General features: G+C 36.0%; 1 protein-coding gene and 1 long non-coding RNA gene across 9 annotated transcripts in view; one reads left to right on the top strand and one right to left on the bottom strand.

The window, feature by feature from the left end:
• The window catches only part of DPYD (dihydropyrimidine dehydrogenase), an 848,382-nt gene that overhangs the window by 398,379 nt on the left and 426,514 nt on the right, over positions 1-23,489 (top strand). For all 3 annotated transcript variants that reach the window (XM_049618417.1, XM_049618415.1, XM_049618416.1), the window contains one exon: positions 4,557-4,767. In XM_049618417.1, the coding sequence (XP_049474374.1) occupies positions 4,557-4,767 (211 nt within the window). The remainder of the gene's footprint in view (positions 1-4,556; positions 4,768-23,489) is intronic.
• LOC125913353 (uncharacterized) overlaps positions 1-23,489 on the bottom strand; it is a 47,319-nt gene that overhangs the window by 12,816 nt on the left and 11,014 nt on the right. For 3 of the 6 annotated variants that reach the window (XR_007454986.1, XR_007454990.1, XR_007454988.1), the window contains 2 exons: positions 18,507-18,638; positions 15,259-15,507 (listed from right to left, as the gene is read on the bottom strand). This is a non-coding gene — a long non-coding RNA (uncharacterized LOC125913353). Of the gene's footprint in view, positions 1-4,611; positions 5,076-6,663; positions 6,804-15,258; positions 15,508-18,506; positions 18,639-23,489 lie in introns of those variants that run through there. The other 3 variants (XR_007454987.1, XR_007454989.1, XR_007454991.1) reach the window with 3 other exon arrangements.

Below are 23,489 nucleotides of genomic sequence, written 5' to 3' on the forward strand. Positions count from 1 at the left end.
GAAATAAAATAAAGGATGCTAGATCCTAGGTGTGTTTTGCTCTGGTTGTTGAAAGAAGCTTGATAGATTAGATAAAAAAATGGAAAGATAAGAAAAGAAAAAAAGAGAAAAAAGAAAAAAGAATTAAAAAAGGAAGACTTCAAAATAGGAAAAAATTAATACAGTAAAATAGAATAAAATGAAATGATGAAAGTAAAATAGAATTTTAAAAATTTACAAAAATGTAAAACATAGATTAGAAAAAAAATAAAGAAAAATCTTTTAAATAAAAGTGGAAAATAAGTTTTTTTCTTTTTCTGTATTCAAAAATAGGAAAAGAAAAATTAAAAAGAATTGAATGAAATGACCAACAGACAGAATGAAGTACGATTGAAAGTACATCTGTTTTCCCATAGAAGTCAAGCTATAAAGCACTTTATAGTCCATATACTAAGCAGGTGGAGAGACTTGTGTTTTTCAAGAGGCCTTGACAAACCCTAGTCAAGTTGGGCAGGGCTTAGTGTAACACCTTCCTTCTCCACTGGATGGTGCTGCTTAGCTTACCTGGATGGATTGCTGTGGCATGTGTAGCTGTGTATGCGCATGTGTGGGAGGGGTGACCAGCTACCCAGTCTCTAGTATCAGAACTCTGTGCTCTCCATGTCTGGCAATCAAGCACCCCTCCTTTGTCTCCAGCTTCCATCCACTCCCTGCTTCTACACTGTCTGTGACCAAGCTATCAGGCTGCCAGGCGGCACCTCCATCCTGAGTTTTATCTCAGATGTGGTTCTGTTTCCCAACCCCTCACTTCTGAGGAACTTCAGCTTTGACCTGCTTAGATCTTCTGGGGGTGGGTCTTGCTGAGCAATGGCTGGGTGCCAACCCACTCCCAGGAATGTTCTCAAGACCATGCTGCTGCCGATGACCAGAGACTGTGGCTGGGTGGCAGCCCACCCCAGAAAAAGTTCACACAATCTTGTAGCACTAGTGCTTCAGGGTTTATGGAAAATCACAATACACATCTAGTGCCTGGCTTCCCACTTAAGGTCCTTGTTCCAACACCAGTGAATGTGGTTGTTCTCTGGGGTCCTCTGGGACCTTTGCCTGTGGACAGGCTGCACAGTCTCTACCAAATGTCCTCTCAGCAGGGGAACTGCCTCTTCCTGTGTGCCCCAAGGACCCTTGGAGCTCGCTCTCTGCTCCTTGGTATTCCACTTCTCACCAGAGCTCTGCCAGATATCGAACTGTGGAGTTTCAGACTCTGTATTCCCCCTGTTTATAGAGTCTTAATGGAATTTAACCGTCTCTCTTCTCCTTTCTCCCTTTTTTTTTCAGTCCCTGCAACTGTTCCCACTTTTCCACTTTCTTTGTAGCTGCTTTTGGTGGGGGGTTGCTTTTCCCATACTCTCCCCCCATCTCCTTCCTCTCTTTGCAAGCAAAAACAGCTCCCTACCCTCCATGGCTCCTCTCTCCCCAAGTTCACCTCTCCATGCTGCATACCTGCTGAGTTCTGTGGTTCAGTTTGTCAGATTGTTGTGTTAATTCTCAAATCAGTTTTTTAGGTGTGCAGGATAGTTTCATGTTGATCTGGCTCCATTTCAGGGACAAGAGATGCAAAAAAACCTTCCGTGCTGTTCCACCATCTTAGCCCCTCCAAATATGGAGGAATTTCTTTAAACAGAAAATAAATAATCCCAATTTTGTTTTTAAATTTGATGCCAAATTTTCCAAAAATTATATGAGATTATCTACAGAAAATAATAGATACTATCTAAGTATTAAGAGACATAAAAAGTAGAATGGGACAAAATAGATCCTAAATCAGTCTGAGACATGCTCACAATACGTGCAGCATAGTTCAGGATTTTATTTCTGCCCTTTGCAGAATAAAGTACTATTTTAAATATGTATCATGTACTGATTTATTGAAACCATAAACACTTGTCATTGTTATTCAATCAAGTTTGGAATTATCATTAAAATTTAGCATCACTTGGCAGTTTTGAAGCACAATAAACTGGTTTATATCGATGAGTTATAAGGTGCTACATAATGTAAGTGTGACAAAAGTGACACAGGAAACCTATCTTCTGTATGGAGCCAGATTTGTTTTGTAATTAGAACTATTCAAGAAATACTTTGCCTTCTAGAAATCATACATTTTATTTTGTTGAAAATTAAAACAGAGTCTAAATTCTTTGGCTTTTTCTTTTCCTTTTTTTTTTTTTTTTTTTACCTTTGCTCTTGGGTCACCTTTCTATTGCATTCATAATCCTATTGCTAAGTGGTATTGAATAGTTTGAAGAATGATTTTCAGGGAAAAGTGAATTCAGAAAATTTACTACAAGAGCACCTGGGTGGCTGAGTGGGTAAAGCATCCAACTTTGGCTTAGGTCATGATCTCATGGTCCATGGGTTCAATCCCCACTTTGGGCTCTTTGCTGACAGCTAGGAGCCTGAAGTCTTCTTTGCATTCTGTGTCTCCTTCTCTCTCTGCCCCTCCCCAGCTTGTATTTGGTCTCTGTCTCTCTCTCAAAAATAAATAAACATTAAAAAAAATACAAAAAATTGCAACTACAAATAAATAGTATTTACTTGCACTTTCTATATGTTAAGTTTTGTTTTAGGTGTTTTACATTTCTAAATTGCTTTAAATAACACCACATACTAACTAATTAGGTTTTATTTCCATTTTACATATATGAAGGCTGAAGATCAAAGAGATTTATTTAGTGACTATCCCAAGTAAGCATTAGAAGCCGGTTTCAAACCTGATTCAATTCCACTTACTCCTAATTTTCCTGTCTAAACAGTGTGCAGTTTAAGATCCATTGTTTTGATACTTACTACCCACAATATACCTAATATCTAGTATTTTTCATATTGATAATCTCTTAATTTATAAAGAAAAGGGAAATATTTTGCAATAATAATTTATGTGGTCCAATTTTTAAGGCTTTAAAGCCAATATTCAAAGCATAAAGAAGACATAGGCTGAATAGCTTTGTGCCAACATACAGGAATGACCAGTGTTTCTCAATTTTGTTTTTGTTTTTTTAAGTTATCCCTTTAGTGAGTCTTCATAAACCTTTATTCCTAATTAACCCTCCCCAATACACACACAAACACACTGTAATTTTAATAATATAGATATCCTGTATATTTGTTTATATATTATTGCTCTTATGGGGGGGAGTTGTCACAAATTCAATTTTGACATCTAAGATTTTTTCCTTTTTCAAGAATTAATTTTTGATCCCTTATGGATGATATTACTCTCAAAAAGAATGCATGGTATAGACCAACTAAGTTCAGAGCCAGTCAGATATAATCTGATAAGTCCACAAATTGTCATTTCTAGACCAGCAGCATAGCATCACTTAGGACTTTGTTAGAAATGCAGATCCTCAGGCCTCATCTAATCCTATAGAGCTAAAAGTTCTGAGGGTGGGTCCATGCAATTAGTTTTAACAAGCCCCCCAGCTTGCCAAAGTTCTGGAACCACTGATGCATGCCAAAGTTTGGAACCACTAATTATGGACAGAGTGCCCAGAAGTGGGTCTATGATTTGATCACAACATAAGGCAAGTCACTTTATGTCTCAGTTTTTCCATCTTGTTGGTGCCAGACAACTCCTTGTATGGAACCTCACACAAACAACCTTCTTAATCTCACTTGTCAGGGGTCCTACTAAGAACCCACCTGTCTTCCATGAGGGAGGGAAGGAATGAGATTTGACAATCCCTCATCCACTTCAGTAGTACAATTTTTGAAAAATACACTCAATATACTAGTTAGGGTTACATTGACAAAGGCCTGGATTCCCCCCCCCCAAAAAAAACAATAAATGGAAAAATAAAAAATAAGTAAATATTTACATTCTGTCTTGATAGGCATCCCATTATGGGCATGAAAACAAAAACCAGGGTGTCCCATTTTATAGCAGAATAAATGAGGTAATAGATGTGGATTAACTGGGAATTTGTCAAGAAGAACATACTTGTTTCTCTTTCTTAAATTTTTCATTTGCATTTTTACAAAAGTAAGATTAAATGTTATTTGTTTCTTGATCCCACAGTTTCTCAGTCTTCTTTCCTCTACCTACCATTTAAATCATGCACTTGCAGAGATTGGCTCACCCACTTGATTGACTTTTTTCCAGTTTAGATATATGCAACCTGGTAATGATCAGAAGTATTTAATTTCATATGTGGCATGATTGAAAAGAGAAGTTAAGCCTACATAAATGAAAGCATATGGAAAACCAGACTTTTGCTACAGGCAAAAACTTTATATGCCACCAACCATAGGGTATGGTGTCCCTAAAACTTGAGAAATATCTTGTGATGCCATACTCTGTAAACTTCCACATGACAACTCCAGTCTATTTAAGACTCCCTTGAGTCAGTGATTTGCAAAATGTAAATAGCTGATAACTGTACATCAGCTTTGGTGAAAGAAAAAGCTTTATGTTGATTTAAGCATCGGAAGCTGTAGCATGTATAATTGAATTTAAAACCAAGTATTAAATGGAGAAGAAACATTGTCAACTTCTCCTCTGTTCTGTTTTGTTTTAGGTGGAGCTTGCTAAGGAAAAAAGGTGTGAATTTTTGCCTTTCCTGTCCCCACGGAAGGTTATAGTAAAAGGAGGGAGAATTGTTGCTATGCAGTTTGTTCGGACAGAGCAAGATGAAATGGGAAACTGGAATGAACATGAAGATGAGCTAGTCCATCTGAGAGCCGATGTGGTCATCAGTGCCTTTGGTTCAGTTCTGAGTGATCCTACAGGTAGAGTTCTCGGGAGCTGAAATGCATTATTCAATTGTCTGTTATTTCAGTGCCATAAGAGTTTCCACCTTTCAGGGAATTGTTTTCCACTTTAACATTCATTTTCTTCTTCTAGTATGAAATCCAAGCAATCTTGATTTAAAAGGCTTAGAAATGGCATTTAATGCTTATACAGAATTATTTTTAAAGTGGTGGGGATTGAAAATAACATTAATCTTTCTTTTAAGCTGATAATCAAAATACATAGTCCGTTTTGTAATAAACGTTTGCCTGTTTCCTCCGTAAGAATGGCTTTTCTTCAATTAGACCTAGAGTAAGAAAATGTGACAGAGAAGTTGTAACAGCCAATCTTCAATGATTCAGACAAATTAAGACCTAATGAATAGGCAAAAATAGAATCCATGTGTACTACTGTCCTCGTGCCAAGCCATCGCTAGAAACATCAAAATTATCAAATTAGAAAGTTTGAATTTCTGTCACCTCATCTGGATGGCATAAATGGACATGCTAAGGAAGAAAAAAATGCTTTTAACAGAAAGATAAGAAAGGGAAATGTCTTATATAATATTCCAAGTGAGTAATAAGTTAATCAATTAAGAGTATTTTGTGTTATATTTCCCCCAAACTCAGTGTTTTGGGGGCTCATTGTAGATGAAAGCATAGGTACCCATGTTCCTTTATTTTGCAAATTCTTTACCTTTTAATACACACTGTTTAAATGATTAACTCTTTTATTTACTGAAAGTAAAATAAAAGATGTTTTTCTAAGACAGACATTCATTATAAATAACAATAACAGCGCAAAAAAAATCTAAACCTGACAGATCCTATGACTCCCTACTATATCCATGCTAAAATTACATTTTGTGTCTGAAATAGGAAGAGATATATGCAAGCAAATGTGCATTTTTATGCAGCAGATAAGTAAAAAATTCAACCAGTCATCAGGATATTTTATCTGCAGGACATCAAACATCTTGGTATTTGGAAACATCCAGATGTTTAATGTCATCAAGATAAATGTTTTCAAATAGCTGGATGATGGCCCGAATTTGTCACTTTTCATCTAGATGTTTATGTGATATGTAGACACAGTCATAGTGTGGTTTGTTTATCATTAACTGCGTTCAGGAAAAGAGAAAAAAGAAAAACTCATAAATTATATTCTATCATCTAAAAAATCATACTGTTCTTACTACTCGGCACATCACCAAAAACTGAGTAAAAAGTTGAGTCATATTTAACTAGCAATTCTGTTGATGATTCACTTATCAAAAACTAATTTATCTTACCCATCTAAATTTATGTTTCACAACTGACATCTCTAACTAACATTAAGAAAAATGTATTTTTTCCTAAACAAACATAAGTAGATATGACTCACAAGATCATAGAAAATAGCTTTTGCTTAATTTAGTATTTAATTTTTTTAATGTTTATTTATTTTTGAGAGAGACAGAGACAGAGAGACAGAATGTGAGTTGGGTAGGGGCAGAGAGAGAGGGAGACACAGAATCCGAAGCAGGCTCCAGGCTCTGAGCTGTCAGCGCAGAGCCTAACGCGGGGCTTGAATCCATGAACCACAAGATGATGACCTTAGCCAAACTCGGACGCTTAATTGACTGAGCCACCCAGGTGCCCCTTAATTTAGTATTTAAAATATGAAGTGTAAGAAAGTTTGAGTCTAGTGATTTTTATTTGCAAAACCATTCCAGAATTTATTTACGTATTAGTTTATTTATGTATTTTATTCCAGAATTTACTTGTATGTTTCTTCCCGTATTTTACATATACTACCCATATACATTAGAGAAATCAAGGAAAAAAATGGTCTTTCGCTTTCCTTTCTGCCCCCTCCCTTCTCCTGACATGAAATAAATAGAAATAAATTAATCCTTAAATAGAATTACCTGTGCTTTCAGGGCCTTTCAATGTTTACGTGAATAAGAAGCTACTTTCCAAGTGAGAGGGAAGATGGAAGAGCTAGAAGGTTAGATAGCATTCATGCCTCTCTTCCCATCAAAACGTTTTCAGAACTGTTTTTTTGAATGGAAAACATTAAAGAAAGGGGGAAAGGGCATCAGTAATTGTCAGAATTTTACCAAGAAAAATATTAAAAAATTTACCAAGATCTTACCCAAGATGATAAGACTTTTTTTTTCTTTTTGAGATCTCAGTGAACAGGGAAATATTAGGAAAATGAGAATTCAAGGTAAGTAAAGTCATGTGTTAAGTGAAATATCCTTTGAGTTATTTGTGGACAATGAGGAATTTACTTTCATTATTTAAGAAATCTTAGCTAAAAAAAGAAGCTATTCATGTCTCCCTCTTCTACCCTAAATCTTGTTCCATTCTGATACCTATGTGATGATTTATGTGTGACATTTTTGTGATTATCACATATGTGATACTATGTGATTTAATATATTTATTTCTAACACTTAAAACATTGACCTGCCTTCCCACCCCTCTTCTTCCTTCCTTCCCAAACTCACTTCACTTTGCACAGGCTTCAATGGACTACATGCCAAATCTATGACATTTTTTCTGCATTATCATCCTATTTCCTGCATTTGACAATGTTAAATATTTCTTTCTATTTGAAATCCTCTAAGTCACCTAACCTTTCTGGGCTTCAGTTTCTTCCTCTATTAAAAAGACAAGCATAATAAAACCTTATCCCCCTATCTTTCCGGACTGTTATCAGAATTAAAATAATGTGAAAGTGCTGTAGAAATGTAGCACATTATTATTGTTTATGGACACCCCATTTTCTTGTTTTTTTTTCTTTTAACTATTCCTCTTCTGAGCCTATCATTGAGTGCTTTTCTTTCTCTAGCTTATTACTTTTTAGTACTTTTCCAAAGTTCAGACTTTATCCATTTTCTCTTAATGTATTTATTCCTTCATTGAACTGATTGTATCATTAATTCATTTATTTATTCATACACACATTCCTTCTTGTAAGAAATACTTAAACAATTTCTATGTGCAGGTTGAGGCTAGACTTACAGTAGACACTATTGCACTTCTGTGTGACTGGATCCCAAATCTCTTTCTCCATTCCATGCCATAGAAGACATTTCATCCTTTATTATATGCCCATGCATGTAACAAACATTTAGTGTCTAATGAATGCCAGGTACCAAGATGTATTTTGGAGAGTGCAAAGATGAATGAAGTATTTCTTCTACTTAAAAACCTCACAAACTGGGGCTGGAGGGAGACCTTTAAACAAATAATTATTTTACCAAGTGAAGATACATTTAGAGAGATATGCGCAAAGTAAGGAAGGATCATCTCATGAGGTCTCCCTAAAGCATGTCGCTTCTCAACTTTGCTGTTGTTTAAATGGTACTGTAGTTCACCTATTACTAAAGTTCAAAATGTTATCCCAGATTCAAATATCTAACTCCAGTTTTTCTTTTCATTAAATTCACCAATGTTACTCTGTACTATAGGATGAAGGTCCTATTCCTTAGCACTTGAGAACTTCATGAAATGGCTTTATATATACTATGTATATAGCTTTATTTCCCACTCTTCCCTATAGAATTATACCTCCCAGTATCTTAGCACAGGTGGATTCCATAGTGGTAATTCAAAAAGTCCTTGGTGAATACATTATATAAATATATTTGAAACAATTCAAGGAATGAAATAAACTTGACAGAGTACCTATAAAGGATGGTGATAACATATTTTCAGCATTCTCTGATTATAATTGTTTAAATGAAAACACCTGTAGCATCTTAGTTATATCAATAACATGTATTTATAAAGGTAACCTAAATTGGGAAATTAAGTTTTTAATCTCATTTTTTCTCTCATGTACTGCATTACTTCTACAGGTCCTTTGATTTGTATGTTGCACAAAGAACATAAATTAATTTTAGTATTAAGCACTTAATGTATCTGTGATAAATATTTCTTGTTATAAAAATGGCGAATGCCTCAACAGCTTATAGAAAAGATAAGAATATCAAATATATAAAACAAATTTGGGTAATATCCTTGGATTCTAGTTGCTAATTACTTAATTACTGCCAAGGCTAATAATATTTATAAGTGATAATCATTATTTTCTCTAATTCTACTTTATTTCTATTTCATTTTTTGAGTTGTAGCAGTGAGTGGAAAATAGGAACAAAGACTACATATCCCACATCTATGTGCATGGAATATACGTGTGCTTATTAAGAGCAAAATTTAATTGAATCCTTCATTAAGTACTGTCCCAAATTCTAAAGGCAGTGTGGTGTTTGATTTCTAATTTGATGGAGATAATAAAGTCTTAGCCTTATTTGGTGTCTTTCTGTGAGAAACTACAAGTGCTTGCGCCTTTAAAAAAATTCTCATCCATTCCCTCTAAAGTATGTAAGAATCCAAATCACTTTAAATTGGGATTTTATTGTTCGAGACTGATTTTAAAGGCTTTCAGTAAATTAAGCACAAGCTGCCTCTACTGGCATTTCTAGTCCACAAGCATTGCCCTTCACTGGAAATTTTAAAACATTTATTTATTTTAACAATATGTCTCCTCTTCTGCTAAACACCAAAGTCAATGTTTATTGAATTGAATACTCTAATTTTTTGTTTATTTGGACAGTCTCAGGTTTAAGAGACTCCTTGCTTATTTTAAGTTTATCCTCCCTTCCCTTTCTGTTTAGAACCACATTGTCAGTTGTGAAAAGTGTGCATATCTTTTCTGTTAATTTGGAATTGATGAGAATTGTTACCATTTCTACCAACCTCACAGCTTTATTTTTCTGATAGAGGTAGTAACAGTTGGCCCTGTCCTCACATATTCCCAGCAGATCCAGATGACATAATTTTATGTGTCTTTGAATATGCTTCCAGACGACTGAAGGAAGGCACTCTAGCCCATGCCATGACCTCTGTGCCTCTTCTATACACTGCGCCACAGCCATCCTCCCATTCTTTTGAGAAATGTTGACTTTAAAAAGAGCCATGTGCTTTGATCTTCCAGAACATACTGTAATTTGTCTTCCAATTAGATTGTAAATCCCAAAAGCACAAAGATTGTACCTTTATAGTAAGTTGTAGTTCCAATAGCAGTCTACACATTAATGTGCCTATACTAGATGGATAATAATATATCATTGCATATTTGATTTGACTTGATTCATGTTAGCATATTAATTTTATTATACCTATTTTTTCCTGCTATGGGTCCAGTTTCGTTTATTTGCTTTTTTTTTAGAAAATATTAAAAAAAATACTTCTTTTTTTCTATTGCTATTAATTTTCCCCCCTATTTTGGCATAAATTGTTGCATTCTTTATAATCCAATAAATATTACACTAATTAGAGTCTATCTGGTATAGCAGCTTCGAGCAGGGGTTCTGGAGCCAGGCTGCCCAGCTGGAAACCTGGCTCCCTTAGTCTCTTTGTACTTCAAGGTCCTGATCTTTTAAGTGGAGTGATTATAGTATCTACCATCTTGAGTTATTTTAAGAATAAATTAATAAAATATGTAAGGCACTTCAATATATGTCTGGCCCATAGTAAGCATCTCTTAAGTTTTAGATGCTACTATCCTTATGAAACAAAACATAGTTTAATAAGTAAGTTGAGTTATATTGCACCCTTGTGATAATATGAATGTTGTATAGAAATAAAAGCATTTGAAAATCAGGACTTCATCTGGAACTTTGCAGGTTCTGTGAACATGTCTTTGTAAATAAGTAAAGCACATGCTCTTACATTTATGATTTTTTTAATGTGAAATGTTTCCTATATTTGGTTAGTTTTTTTGCAGAAAAAATATTATATGGTTTGTAACTGTATCATACATTTTAAAAATGTTTTATTATCAATTCTGATGTTTTTCATATAATCAAAAGGATTGAAATTTTCTCTCAACTAATATTTAGCAGTTAGAAATCTCCACTTTGAGTTTCTGCAAATCAAGTATTTAAAAATCAAAGGATTTTTAGTAACTTTTTTCCTCTTAAAAATGGTGAAATTGGGCCAGTTTTTGATCAGTTACTTTTTACAAAAATGTTTATTTATTTATTTTGAGAGAGAGAGCAAACACACGCATGCATGCACACACACAAGTGGGGAGACCTGAGAGAGAGGGAGAGAGAATCCCAAGCAGGCTCCACACTTTCAGCACAGAGCCTAATGCCCAGGCCCAGCTCCCAACTGTGAGACCATGACCTGAGCTAAAATCAAGAGTTGAACGTTTACTCCAGGTAGGCACCCAGGTGCCCCAATCACTGTTACTTTTAAGAAGGAAAGAGAGAAGTATTTTTGAGGATACTGTTTGAGTTTTTAAATGTTTGAAAGTTATGGGATGATATAATTAAGAATATGGGGCGCCTGGGTGGCTCAGTTGGTTGAGCGACCGACTTCGGCATAGGTCATGATCTCGCAGTCTGTGAGTTCAAGCCTCGCGTTGGGCTCTGTGCTGACAGCTCAGAGCCTGGAGCCTGCTTCGGATTCTGTGTCTTCCCCTCTCTCTACCCCTCCCCTGCTCACGCTCTGTGTCTCTCTGTCTCTCAATAATAAATAAACATTAAAAAAATTAAAAAAAATAAAGAATAAACACCTCATGGCACCTGGGTGGCTCAGTCAGTTAAGCATCCAAACTCTTGATTTCAATTCAGGTCATGATCCCACAGTTCATGAGATCAAGCCTGCTCAGGGCTCCTTGCTGAGCTGACTTTAAAGGGCCTGCTTGGGATTCTTCCTCTCTCTCTCTCTCTCTGTCTCTCACCCTCCCCCGCTCATGTGTGTGCATGCTCTCTCTCTCTCTCTCTCTGAAAATAAATAAGTAAACTTAAAGAAAACACTATGTTTTTGGAAAAAAGAGAAAGGATGAATGGTGCCAATAAACCTGACTCAGCATAATGCTGCAAGGCACTGCTCAGGAGAGTAAGTGACAAAGTGACTGAACTATAAATATACCATGGTACGTGTGGCCCTTCTTCTAGGAAAGGAGTTTCTACATGTCACCCAGTGCCTACATTTTCTTTCTATTCATCTCACTAGAAATAACAAGGAAACACAAAGCCCAATTCCTTCTGAATCAACTCCCTTGATAGCATTAACCGCAACTAGTTTCATGAAGGGAGTGTTTTGGGGGGAAAAGATTTTAAAATCACTTTCTAGTTCCTTTTATTGGAAGCCCTCAGAAAAGTTTTTTTAAAACCTCATGGGGTAAATCAAAGATTCTGCCAATACCAGCTTCGAGTGTAGCTTTGATTCACCTGCTCCCATACTGAGGAAAAAGTGCAGGCCATGGGATAATGTGCCTTATTGTGGCCTAAGTCAGATTTAGAAATTGCCAGGCATGCATATTTCCTTATCTCTTTTACCAAAAATGAAGAGGAAGGGGATGGAATGGGTACTGAGTTCAAACTATGACTTAATCAGTCGTATTTTCACCATTGTATGCATTTTTTTTTAAATAAACACAAATACTTGCAATGAAGTTTCAAGGGAAAAGATTATGGAATACTGAACTTTATGGGAGATGAAAACTTTTTGGTTGATGGCACAAATGTTGGAGGAAGGGGCCTACTAATGATTACTATAACTGAAAATGGATGAGATAGAATTGAAAACCAAAGTTGTCATCCAGTGTAATTTACTGGGTATGTTATTGTATAATAACTTGCATGGGACTTTTGTTTTTATTTCCAAATGTGCTGTAAGGGACTTAAATCAAATATTGCAGTCCCCTCATTTCACAGGCTTATTTGTTTAACTAATAACCTCTGATTGCCTGCTATTCCAGGCACTGAGCTTAAGTTCTAAGGATGAAGTGGTGAAAAGGCCAATGCCAAACCTTGTCTCCAGGAATGCAGTTTAACAGGGAGACTCACAATTACGATAAATTGCACTGCAAGAGAAGCATGGGAAATAACCTAAGGGTCCAGGGAAGCTTCCTAGAGGAAGTGGGTTGTAAATTGAACTTTGAGGTGTATGTGGGAGTTTCCAGGTGGAATGGGGGTGGAAAGGAGGGAGCCACAGGGAGATTATGCAACTTGCTCAACACCACACCGTTAGATTAAGCACTTTACCGTCATCTTAAAAAGCTATATATAGGGGCGCCTGGGTGGCTCAGTCGGTTAAGCGTCCGACTTTGGCTCAGGTCATGATCTCGTGTTTGGTGAGTTCAAGCCCTGTGTCGGGCTCTGTGCTGACAGCTCAGAGCCTGGAGCCTGTTTTAGATTCTGTGTGTCCCTCTCTCTCTCTGACCCTCCCCTGTTCATGCTCTGTCTCTCTCTTTCTCAAAAATAAATAAACGTTACAAAAAAAGCTATATATAAAAAAACCCACGTCTTTAGAAAGTTGTCATCAGCCTACTTATTTCATGCATGTTCTCCTCTTTATAAATGAAGGTCTGAATTTTCCATTTTTCTTTCTAAAATTGAACTTTTTATTTTATGATTTTTGCCATTCATTCTCTCATTATTCATCATGTAGCAAATGTTTCTTAACATCCAACTATGTTATATCTACTGTCCTGGTGCTAGGAATACAAATAAGAGTAAAAGAATGTCTTTGCCCTTCAGGCATTCGTATGCTAATGGGAGAAATGGACATGTAAATACATACATTGCAAACGATGTGCTAATTTTGAGATTGCATTTGGATTGGGTTTTAGAGCTTCAGTAGGAGTTTCTCTGTTAGAGGGAATATCATACACAAAAGTTTAAGCTGACAAATGGTTTCATTTGACTAGACAATGTTGGGACATTCTGTTTAGCTGGAGCAGGTAATGTATAGTAAAATAAGGGTGGGACATGCATAGGGGTAAGATGGCAGGAAGTTTGGCTACAAACTTATTTGGAATCAAGAGAGTTATATGACAATCTACGGATTCTGGATTTTATCCTATATACATCCAGGTGACAAATGGAAGGTTTAAATATGGGATAGGTCTTTATTGTTAATGATATAATTCTGATAAGTGCTTGGATTTTGTACCAGTTATATATTCTTCAAATAGTTGGGAATTAGAAACCATGAAATCACCTCTGAGGTGGTTCATATAAGAAGGCAAGTGTGTTTTCTAGTGTTGAACACCTGAATTAGGCAAATTTATTTACCCAGTCATGGGTATGATCCAACAATGTAGGTCCCCTAATGGGAAGCTGCCCCAGTAGGATTGTTAGTATTAAAGAAAGGAGAGAACCTTTGCCCAAATAGTCAGTTCCCAAGCTGTAGGCATGACAGAAGGGAGTTATGCATGTCTAATTTCTTCCTCCAGATTCATGAATTATAATTATGAATTTCAGCTTTTTGAAGACTGGTAAGATACGGAGAGACACCATGAGTGTTATAATCATGAACATTTCAACACATGGAAGAAGGCATGAGAAGTATGAAATAAGCATGTTGCTTTACAGGGGCAGTAATACTGAAAAAAAGATGGCCTGGAATCAAGACAGAATAGTATTAGTGAAATCAATTCAACTATTTTTGTTAGTTTAAGTGGCTACTTATTAAGGTCCAGATTAAGGTAAAAGAGGTAGAACTACAGAAGGGCATTCAGAATCATGACTATTTCTGAAATAGAAGAGTCAGGATTTGGTCATCTGTTTGATGAAAAGGTTGAATGTGGAGTATCTAGTGTGGTAGTTCGATCAGATGTTCATAATGCTGATAGCATTTGGGAATACAGCAGATAGAACAGATCTGAGGGAAATTGTGATTTGTTGTATTTGGATTTGCTCATTCATTCAACTGGAAATGGGATTCGAACTCAGAAAAGAAAGAATGATTGAAAACAGACATTGGGAATCATTACATATGATTTATCTTGCCTTTTCATTATCATAGCTCAGTACCTACAGCAGTACTGCTTATTGATTGAGTTAAAGAAGGAAAGCTGTCATAGCCTATAGTTTAGATAACACTTTAAAAGTATGATAAAAGAGGATATGTGGTATTTCTTCTGAAATTCCAGAAACATCTCACTTATCACATTATGAAGAGGAAAAGTCAATGTAAGTTACCGCTGCTTTTCAGATGGTAAATATCTTAAGGAAGACATGGTGTCAAGACAGTTTTATTCCATTATTCTGTACCTTTGGTCTTTTACTAATGCGTTTGGTTCCTTATGCTACCATTTCATTTTATAATGCCTGAGTAATAAAACATTAATATGTCCTTTGTAATGCTTGGCCCCATGATGAGAATGAATTCTTTTTAGTCTTCCCTATACACTGTCTTGCTTTCAATTATATTTTGGTCAAGAAGCTTTCTTAGGAGCCCAATAGTAAAACTGTACATGTTTTCTTAAAAATTGCCCTAATTATCAGGTTTTTTTTTCCATAAGTGGGGATGAAGTACTGACATTTCTGCAAAATAACCAATGAAAATAATGGAATCTTTGCACAGGTTTTCTTTGGAATTATTTTAAAAGGGTGGAGGTGATGAGGAAGGAGGTCAGACTGATAACAGTGTTAAAAGTGATTTGGAATCAACATCACATCACTTACAACTGCCTTAGACATCCATTTGAAGTACACCATGATATTTCTGTAATTATTTTACTTACCTCTACTAACTGCATAGGAATAGGTTTGTTTCCCCAGTGAATAGCTCTGTTCAGAGCCTTCTCTTATCTTTATTTTCCAGGTTTCACTAGTGGTTGCTATCATATGCATTCTTACATGGAGACAGTGGATAAATCAGTAGTTTTCCATCAAATCAAAGATTACATTCAAGAGGTAGAGCAGTGACATTAAACAACTTTGGCTGGAGAAAGAAGGTAGAAAATGGAAAAATAACATAATTGTTTCAGAGAACAGAAATCATAAAACATAGCCAGTGTTATTCAATATATAGTGAATATAATAGATGTCTGGAGTTTTACTGACCATGGCGTATTATATTTGTCTCTTAAATACTAGTTAGCCATGGTATACTAAAAGTTTATTCTGAAACCTAATATTCTTATGAAATATTAAACTATGCTAGGCTCCTATGCAATGTAAAGCCAAGATGTAAAGTTTAGTTAAATTATAAAGCCATGATGCATATTTTATACTATTGTTCTTAGTAATATGTATTTTGTATTGGAGATTATTTTGTTGTTAATTACTTTGCATTTGTGTTCTTGGCTCAAAACACAATATAAAAATAACAATATACCTATTTAAGATAGACTTTAGTTAGGTGAGACATTGACCTGAAAAAATGTAAGTTTTAATTGTATAAATTGGAAAATTACATTGAATCATATCTAATACCTATCTCCCAAATGTGGAAACTACTTAATTCAAATGGAATATATACATGTAATTTATTAGGTGTTCCAACTGTGCTGGCATTGCAGGAGGAGAAAGCCGGCATTAATTTTAACATCCATTCAGAGGTCCCACCCAGCCATATACGGACTAATGCTATTCAGGGCCAACCTTATTTTCATGCTAACCATACTTATATTTTGTAATTATGAATCTCTTTTAAGTTTTTTCAAAGAACCTTTATTTCCTAGCCATATTATACACTACATGCTTGACAAATACCCAGTGATTTTCCAAGTCCTCTGAAAAGTGTATTGACAATTCACTTGGCTTAATATGACCCAATATTTCCCCCCATATTTGCACACTGCTGCCAAATGAACTTCTACATCCCCAGTATCATGGCATTATTCTCATATGTTAGAATCTAAAATATCCCCCCCCCCACACTTATAGTGGGATTGAAAAAAAACCCTCAATTTAATTTTGATACCCTTTTTTTAAATTTAAAAAAAAGGTTATTTATTTTGAGAGAGAGAGCGCATGAACAGGGGAGGGGCAGAGAGAGAGGGAGAGTGACAAAGAATCTCAAACAGGCTCTGCCCTGCCAGCACTGAGCTTGACATGGGGCTCAGACTCACAAACTGTGAGATCATGACCTGAGTTGAAATCAAGAGTCGGACACTAACCCAACTGAGCCATCCAGGCACCCCAATAATTTTGATACCCTATTTATTCTGCCTTCCTACATGCTGTGGGATCTTATTTCCCATTCTTTCATTCTGTATTTGTTAAGTATATAGGGTTCTGTGTTAGGTTCTCCTGGGTACACAAAAATGAACACATTGTTCTTGTCTATAGGAGCTTGCAGTCCAATAGAGAAAAATTCACCTAAATAAAAACACCATTAGGTCAAAAGTGATGCAAGGAGAAGCAGATAAACTGTTAGTGTAACACTCTGGGCAGAGAGATGACTTCCAGCTGTAAGAATCAAAGGTTTTTTGGAAGTAGTGGCATTTGTAGTAGAGATGAAGACAGGTGGGACTTGAGAGAGCAGAGACCAGGAAAGCACGTTTCATCACAGTGAACAGGTAGATATGTGGATGGAGTAGTTGCTTTGGCTAGATCATAAGGTACACAGTGAGAAACTGTAAAGGTGGAAAAACATATCATTGCTAATCCACAAAACGTTTTCACTGTCAGGCTAAGGTATCTGAATTTTATTCCAAAGTTGGTGGGTACTAGAAATCTAAGGGAACATGCTTATTAAATATGTTTTCCTCATACACAGAGGAAAGATTTAAATATGTGTGTCCATTTTGGCTCCTGCTCTTCCCCCTACTTCTCTCTGTATATCTTATCTGGTCTAAATTATATTGACAATAGGACTGTAGGGTATTCATATTTTAATCCAAAGTACCCCTGGAACAGTCCCAAGGATTAACTGAATAAAGGGATGAATGAAGAGTTAGATGGATGTTGGGATGAACAGAATACAATGGATGACTGCTTTATTCAAAATGAAAATCCACAGTAAAAACAGAAGCATATGGAAGTGGTATTTATGTACAGTGTCATATATAAGGCAGCAAATCTTCATTCTGTTGAGGGAACAGTCAGATGCTGGACACTCTCAGTTGCATAAAGAAGATAGTCTCCTTACTGGTCATCTTGCTTTTTCTCTTGCTTCTATATAACCCTACCAGAATCAGCCCTTATAAACAGAAATTATATCATGTCATTCCTCTATTCCAAACCCTCCAGTCATTTCCTACTTTATTTAGAATAAAATTCTTCTCATAGCTTATAAAGTCCTCCTTGATGAAGTCCCTACTTTCCCCTCCACACCCCACTTTACCTTGTATCCTTTCTTTCTCCCACTTCCCTCTACTCTTCAAGTGCATCAACCTCACCTCACCTTAATGCCTCTGTGGTGCTTCCCTCTGCCTGCAGTGATCTGCCTCGAGGTCATCACATGCTGCCTTATTCTTACCCTTAAGAATATTTTCCCTCAGATGTCATCTCATCAAAGAGCCCTCTGTGACCCTCCATCTCCCTAGATCTAAAGCACCTGTCCCCCTTTTCACTTCCTTTAGCTTATAACACCCCCTTCAATGTAATCCTCTTCATAACCATTTTCACTATCATAAAATTCACTTACTTGTTTACTTTCTGTTTCTTGAATCTTCTGCCAAGTGAAATGCATAGCCCACAAGGACAGGTCTCTTATCTACAGTTTACTCTAGTGCCTACAGCAGGATTTAGTACATAGTAGACAATAAATATTTGCTAATTGAATGAATGAATGCAAGCCAGTGCCTTAAGTTTTTTCCTATGCAGTCATTATTAAACTCCTGGAAAGGGTATCCTGTATGCACTGCCTTGCCATCTTTGTCAGATCCTTTGTCCTTAACCCCTTTTTTTTCTGCCTTTCGCTCTCATCATTTATCTGCAAATGTCATCTTTTTACTGCTCATTGACCTTGACATCACCAAGTTAGGTACCTACCTTACATTTCTCTTGTATTTTACACTTCTTGAAATTATCTCTTCTTGGTTTGCATGGCTCAGAAATACCTTGAATCTCATGAGATGCTGATAATTCCCCCTCTGACTTTAGTTCAGGTTGTGCTTGCTGCCACTGTAAAAAATAACTGGTTGACTCTTACCTGGATTTATGTTTTTGATGAACTTTATCCATCTTTATGACTATATCTTATCCCAAGGCATAGGACTCTCTCCTGAATTCTAGGTATATATCTCCAAATACCCCTAAAGACCTCTGGGCTTTTCCAGTTGGTACATCTGTAAGTGATCTGTAGTTAGGTTCAAATCCTAAGAGTGTGACTTGTGTAACTTACCTCACTCTCAGTTTCCTCAACCGTACAATTGAAATAACATCTATTTTGTGAGGATTCAAAGAGACAATATGTATGTTGCCTAGATCAGAATCAACCATGAGTTCATGGAGGCATTCTCAATAAATGTCATTATTATCATTATGAACACAATAACCTTTGCCAATACCAAAGTATTTCTTAACTGCATCGTAATAAACCCATGCTCTATATAAAGAAGGTGTATTTTTGAATTATGCATTTACTGATGTACTAAAATTATTTAAAATATATTCTACTGTATGTTTTAAGTTTGCATTGAAGTATGCCTACAAACGATTGACAGGGAAAAAAACAGGCATAAGATGGATATCAAAAAATAACATTAATGAGCTGCTAAAGCTAAAATTACAGGAACTTATGAAATTGGTTAAACATAAAAACCATTAAACTGTTTACTGAAGCTTCACAGATATACTGAAGCTAATGAGCATTTCTGCTATTTAAATAAGCCCAAATTGAACACACATTACATGGATACATAATTAGTCATGGCAGTCAAACACACATAGACTTACTTTTAAAGCTCTATTTAGGGAATCTTTTCCATTTGATTTATTTTGTTAATTAAAATATTTTTCAGGATTCACTTATATTTTAATAATATTGTTTTCACCAGTAGTATAATTTACTACTAGCTTTCTATTTGTTTTTATTTATGCCTTAAATGTAGCAAATAGGGACTTATATTAAACATTTTTCTTAATCCCTTTCTTTAATTATTTATATCACTTGATGATATCATTCAGCATTTTAAAAGGTTCTTTCACTGAGAAGTATATATAGAATATTTCAGTAGCCTTTCTTTTTTCACTGTCTCCTAATTATCAAGAAGTATTAAGCACCCAAATGTGCATAGAATTATGATGATTATGGTCCAAATCAGATTAAAGAATGATCTATTCCTTCCAGGAGTTTGTAGTCTTAAGTAGATGGTATCATTGAATATAAATAAGTAAATCAAAGTACAGCATTTGGGAATCCAACAGAGAATTTGAAAACAATCCCCATATATTTCCTTCAAGGACATTGACCTCCTTGAGGAGATCTCTTCCAGTTAAAATGAAATCAAATCTTCAAGGAGTTTAGGGTTTTAAATAGATGAAATTATTGCAGAGAAAATAAGCAAATCAAGGTGAAGTGCTTGGACAATTTTAATTCTTAATTGATTAGTTGGTCAGTTTAGGAAATGAGAATGGCACTCCCTGTAGAATACAAGTAAAACAAAAGGAGTTGCTACAGGCTAGTATTGACATCCATTTTCTTTTTTCTTTTCCTTTTTTTTTTTTTTTTGTATTTAACTTGGGGAGCTTAAACTTGTTCTAAGCATGGAAGGGAGGAGAATTAAATCTGTATTTTCCCACTGCCTGAATTCTACAAGCGTATATAAACTGAACATTATTTAACCATAACAATAAGAAAATTGGAATAGTTAAATCAATCAAATTAACCAAGTGGATATTCTTTCCTAGTCAGTGTGTTTGTCACTATAGAAGTTTTTTTTTTAGAAGCTTTTTTTTTAAATAAAAGGAAAATATTTGGATTTCCTCCCGCAATGAGCTTTCTCTAATTGTGGAAGTATGATACACAGGAAGAATAATCAAGACAGGATAATATGAGTGCCAAATAAATAGAATGGACAGATATTACATTTTTTCAACCAAAAAGCATTCATCAAGTTCCTTTTATGTACCAGTTTGTGCTAGATGCTGGGGAAGAAGCTGACTCAGGTATGGTCCTTAAACTCAAGGAGTGGTGGAATAACTAAAATGAAGTCACATAGTGACTAGGTTAACAGAAAGTGGTTGTGGTTAATTTACCAAAAAGGGAAAAGAAAAGTTTCCACTGGAAGAGTTGACCTAAAGGCTATTTATCTGTAAAGCTGGTCGAGATTAGAATTTGCTGTGGTTTTTCCAATCCCTTCTGCTTCATTTTAGTTCCTTCCCAGTTGTGAAGCTTTAAGAGACCCTTGTTGGACCATTCCTGGCTTTTTCTTGCCCCCACACCAAAGGTCAGTGGCAAGGAGGGCTTTGGAGTCAGAACTAACTGGATTTGAATACCAGCTCTGCCACCCCTTGGCTCTATTTAAGATGGTAATATGTACCTTAAAGAGTTGTTTTGTGGTCTAAATGAGATTATTATATAGAATTGTACAGTATTATACCTGCCTCAAACAGGGGATCAGTAAATATTGATTGTTTTTCTTAATGTTCTTCATTAAGTGAGGATGATATGAGATGTAAGAAGTAACTAGGAGAGTTGCCTTTAGATGAATTGCCAGAACATGGTAACTGATTGGATGTCGAGTTTATTGAAGAGAGAAGATTCAAAGATTATGCTAAGATTTTTAGGATTTATTTCTAGGTACTTTGACAAAGGAGACTAGGAAAAAGCAGAAGTGGAGATTAAAGAGTGATCATGGAGGCAGGTGGAAAATCAGAAAGTGTCGTGTCATTGAAGGCAAGCTAAGGGACATTTATGAGGAAGAAGTGGTCATCTGTTAAATGCTGCTGCAAAATGGAAAAGGCAGTGCCACAATTAAGGTGAGACAAGTGAGGTACCTACCTGCACTTGAGCCTAAGGTTCTGAACATAAAGATCTTCTTAAGTTTTTTTCTTTGGGTGCCTCACCCACCTTACCCCAAGTTTTCCTGAAGCAAGGTAATCACTGAGAAGAGTCATTGGATGTGGCAACCTAGAGCTAATTAATCATTTTAGTGAGAAAAGTTTTAGTGAAGCTTTGGGAGGCAAATGCAGATCTGGAATGGTTTTAAAACGGGAGATACTGTACATGTAGATACATGCTTATAAGAAACAATTCAGAGGGGGTGGATGATAATAGAGTATGCAATCTAGGGAGAAAATCCCTAGGTTACCTAAGAAAGACAAGAGGATCAGATTCTAGGACTCATGTGGAGGTACTGGCCTTTGATAAGGAGAGTTTAGTAATTGTTATAAACAAGAAGGAAGAGAGAGAGAGAATGGATACAGATTCGGTAAGTTTGTAGTGTGGACAATGGGAAGACCGGGGAGTTCCCATATAATAACCTCTGCGTTCTTTATGAAATATGAGACAAGGTCTTCTCCTGACAGCAGGGACAAGAAAAAAGAGCTTCATCCATCAAAAGTTTGAGGAGAAGAGGAAAGAAATAGCGGTCACAATGAGTAAAAGACTTGAAAGAGCAAACTAACTAATGTCAATCGAGAGATGGTGAAAGGCCCAGGAGAAGCTTGTGAACTGGGTTTTAGAAGTGATGATTTGGAAGGGACAGTACAACATCCACACTGGAATCTCTAACAGGCAACTACAAGTGCCAGAATAAAAGAGCTCAAGGTTGTGTTTGAAGTCATTTTCATAGAGATGAAGTTAAAGGCACATGACTGGGAAGAGGAAGAGGAGATGAGGAGGTGCCAGACCCCAAGAAGGAAAGTTTAAAGATAAGGAGAGCCTGAATACTGTAGCATTCTGCAAGTCAAAGAAAGAGATTAACATTAATGTGATATAAGTATTGGATGCTACAGGAAGGCAGAAGGGAGGACTGAGGTCACAGAATTTAGGGACCATGGAGACCATGTTTTTATTAAAGGGACAGACTGGAAGGAATAATTGGGTGGTGAAGAAAGAAGGCAGTCAGTATAAATTACCCTAAAATTAGGTAAAAGAAGAAGTTAGAGTGAGAAAAGAGAACCATTCCAAAACTAAAGTTTTTCAAAATAGGATTTGAGAAGAGAGGAGAAATATGAGAAATACAGTATCCTAAGGAGAGTAAGAGATGATATTTGAGGTCCTGAAGAAATGGGAACGTGCACAATAAAGGTTAACTTTTGTGGGGTTTACAGAAGGACAATGATGAATCTTCACTGTGAGTTCCATTGTGTTTGTGAATGGATTGCATATTGATTCAAATACTTAGAGGCAGAAGGGAGATGTGAAGAAAAGCTCATGCCATCCAGAGTTAATATTTTTTTAAACATTAAAAAAAAATTTTTAATGTTATTTTTGAGAGAGAGAGAGAGACAGAGCATGAGCATGGGAGGGGCAGAGAGTGAGGGAGACACAGAATCTGAAGCAGGCTCTAAGCTCTGAGCTGTCAGCACAGAGCCTGATGTGGGGCTCGAACCCATGAACTGTGAGATTTATGACCTGAGCTGAAGTTGGATGCTCAACCGATTGAGCCACCCAGGCGCCCCAGGAATTGATATTTTTAGTGGAAGGCATTCTCTGGTTCTTTCCCTTCCTTACCCCAGATTATTCTATTGAAACAGAACTCTGATATCCTGGCCCTGTAATTAGAATTCATTTGCTCTTGGAGAGATTTTGCTTTCAGCTTTGAATCACTGAGATTATTGCCTCAGCTCACCTTTTTGTTTCATGTGCTTTGGTCCTATTGGCTAATAGGTTATGCAAAATTAAACAACAAGCATATAGATGAATTCATCCATGTTTTCAAAATATCATTTTATTATAAATGTTGAAATTTTTTATCCCCCTATTGTTTTATAGCATATCAAACACTTCAAAGAATACTAATAATCCTTCTTCATTATGATTTCTGTTGTATTGTTTTATTGTTTATGTAGAATTAATTTATATTT

This window comes from Panthera uncia (assembly GCF_023721935.1).
Source record: "Panthera uncia isolate 11264 chromosome C1 unlocalized genomic scaffold, Puncia_PCG_1.0 HiC_scaffold_4, whole genome shotgun sequence".
Lineage (NCBI taxonomy): Eukaryota > Metazoa > Chordata > Mammalia > Carnivora > Felidae > Panthera > Panthera uncia.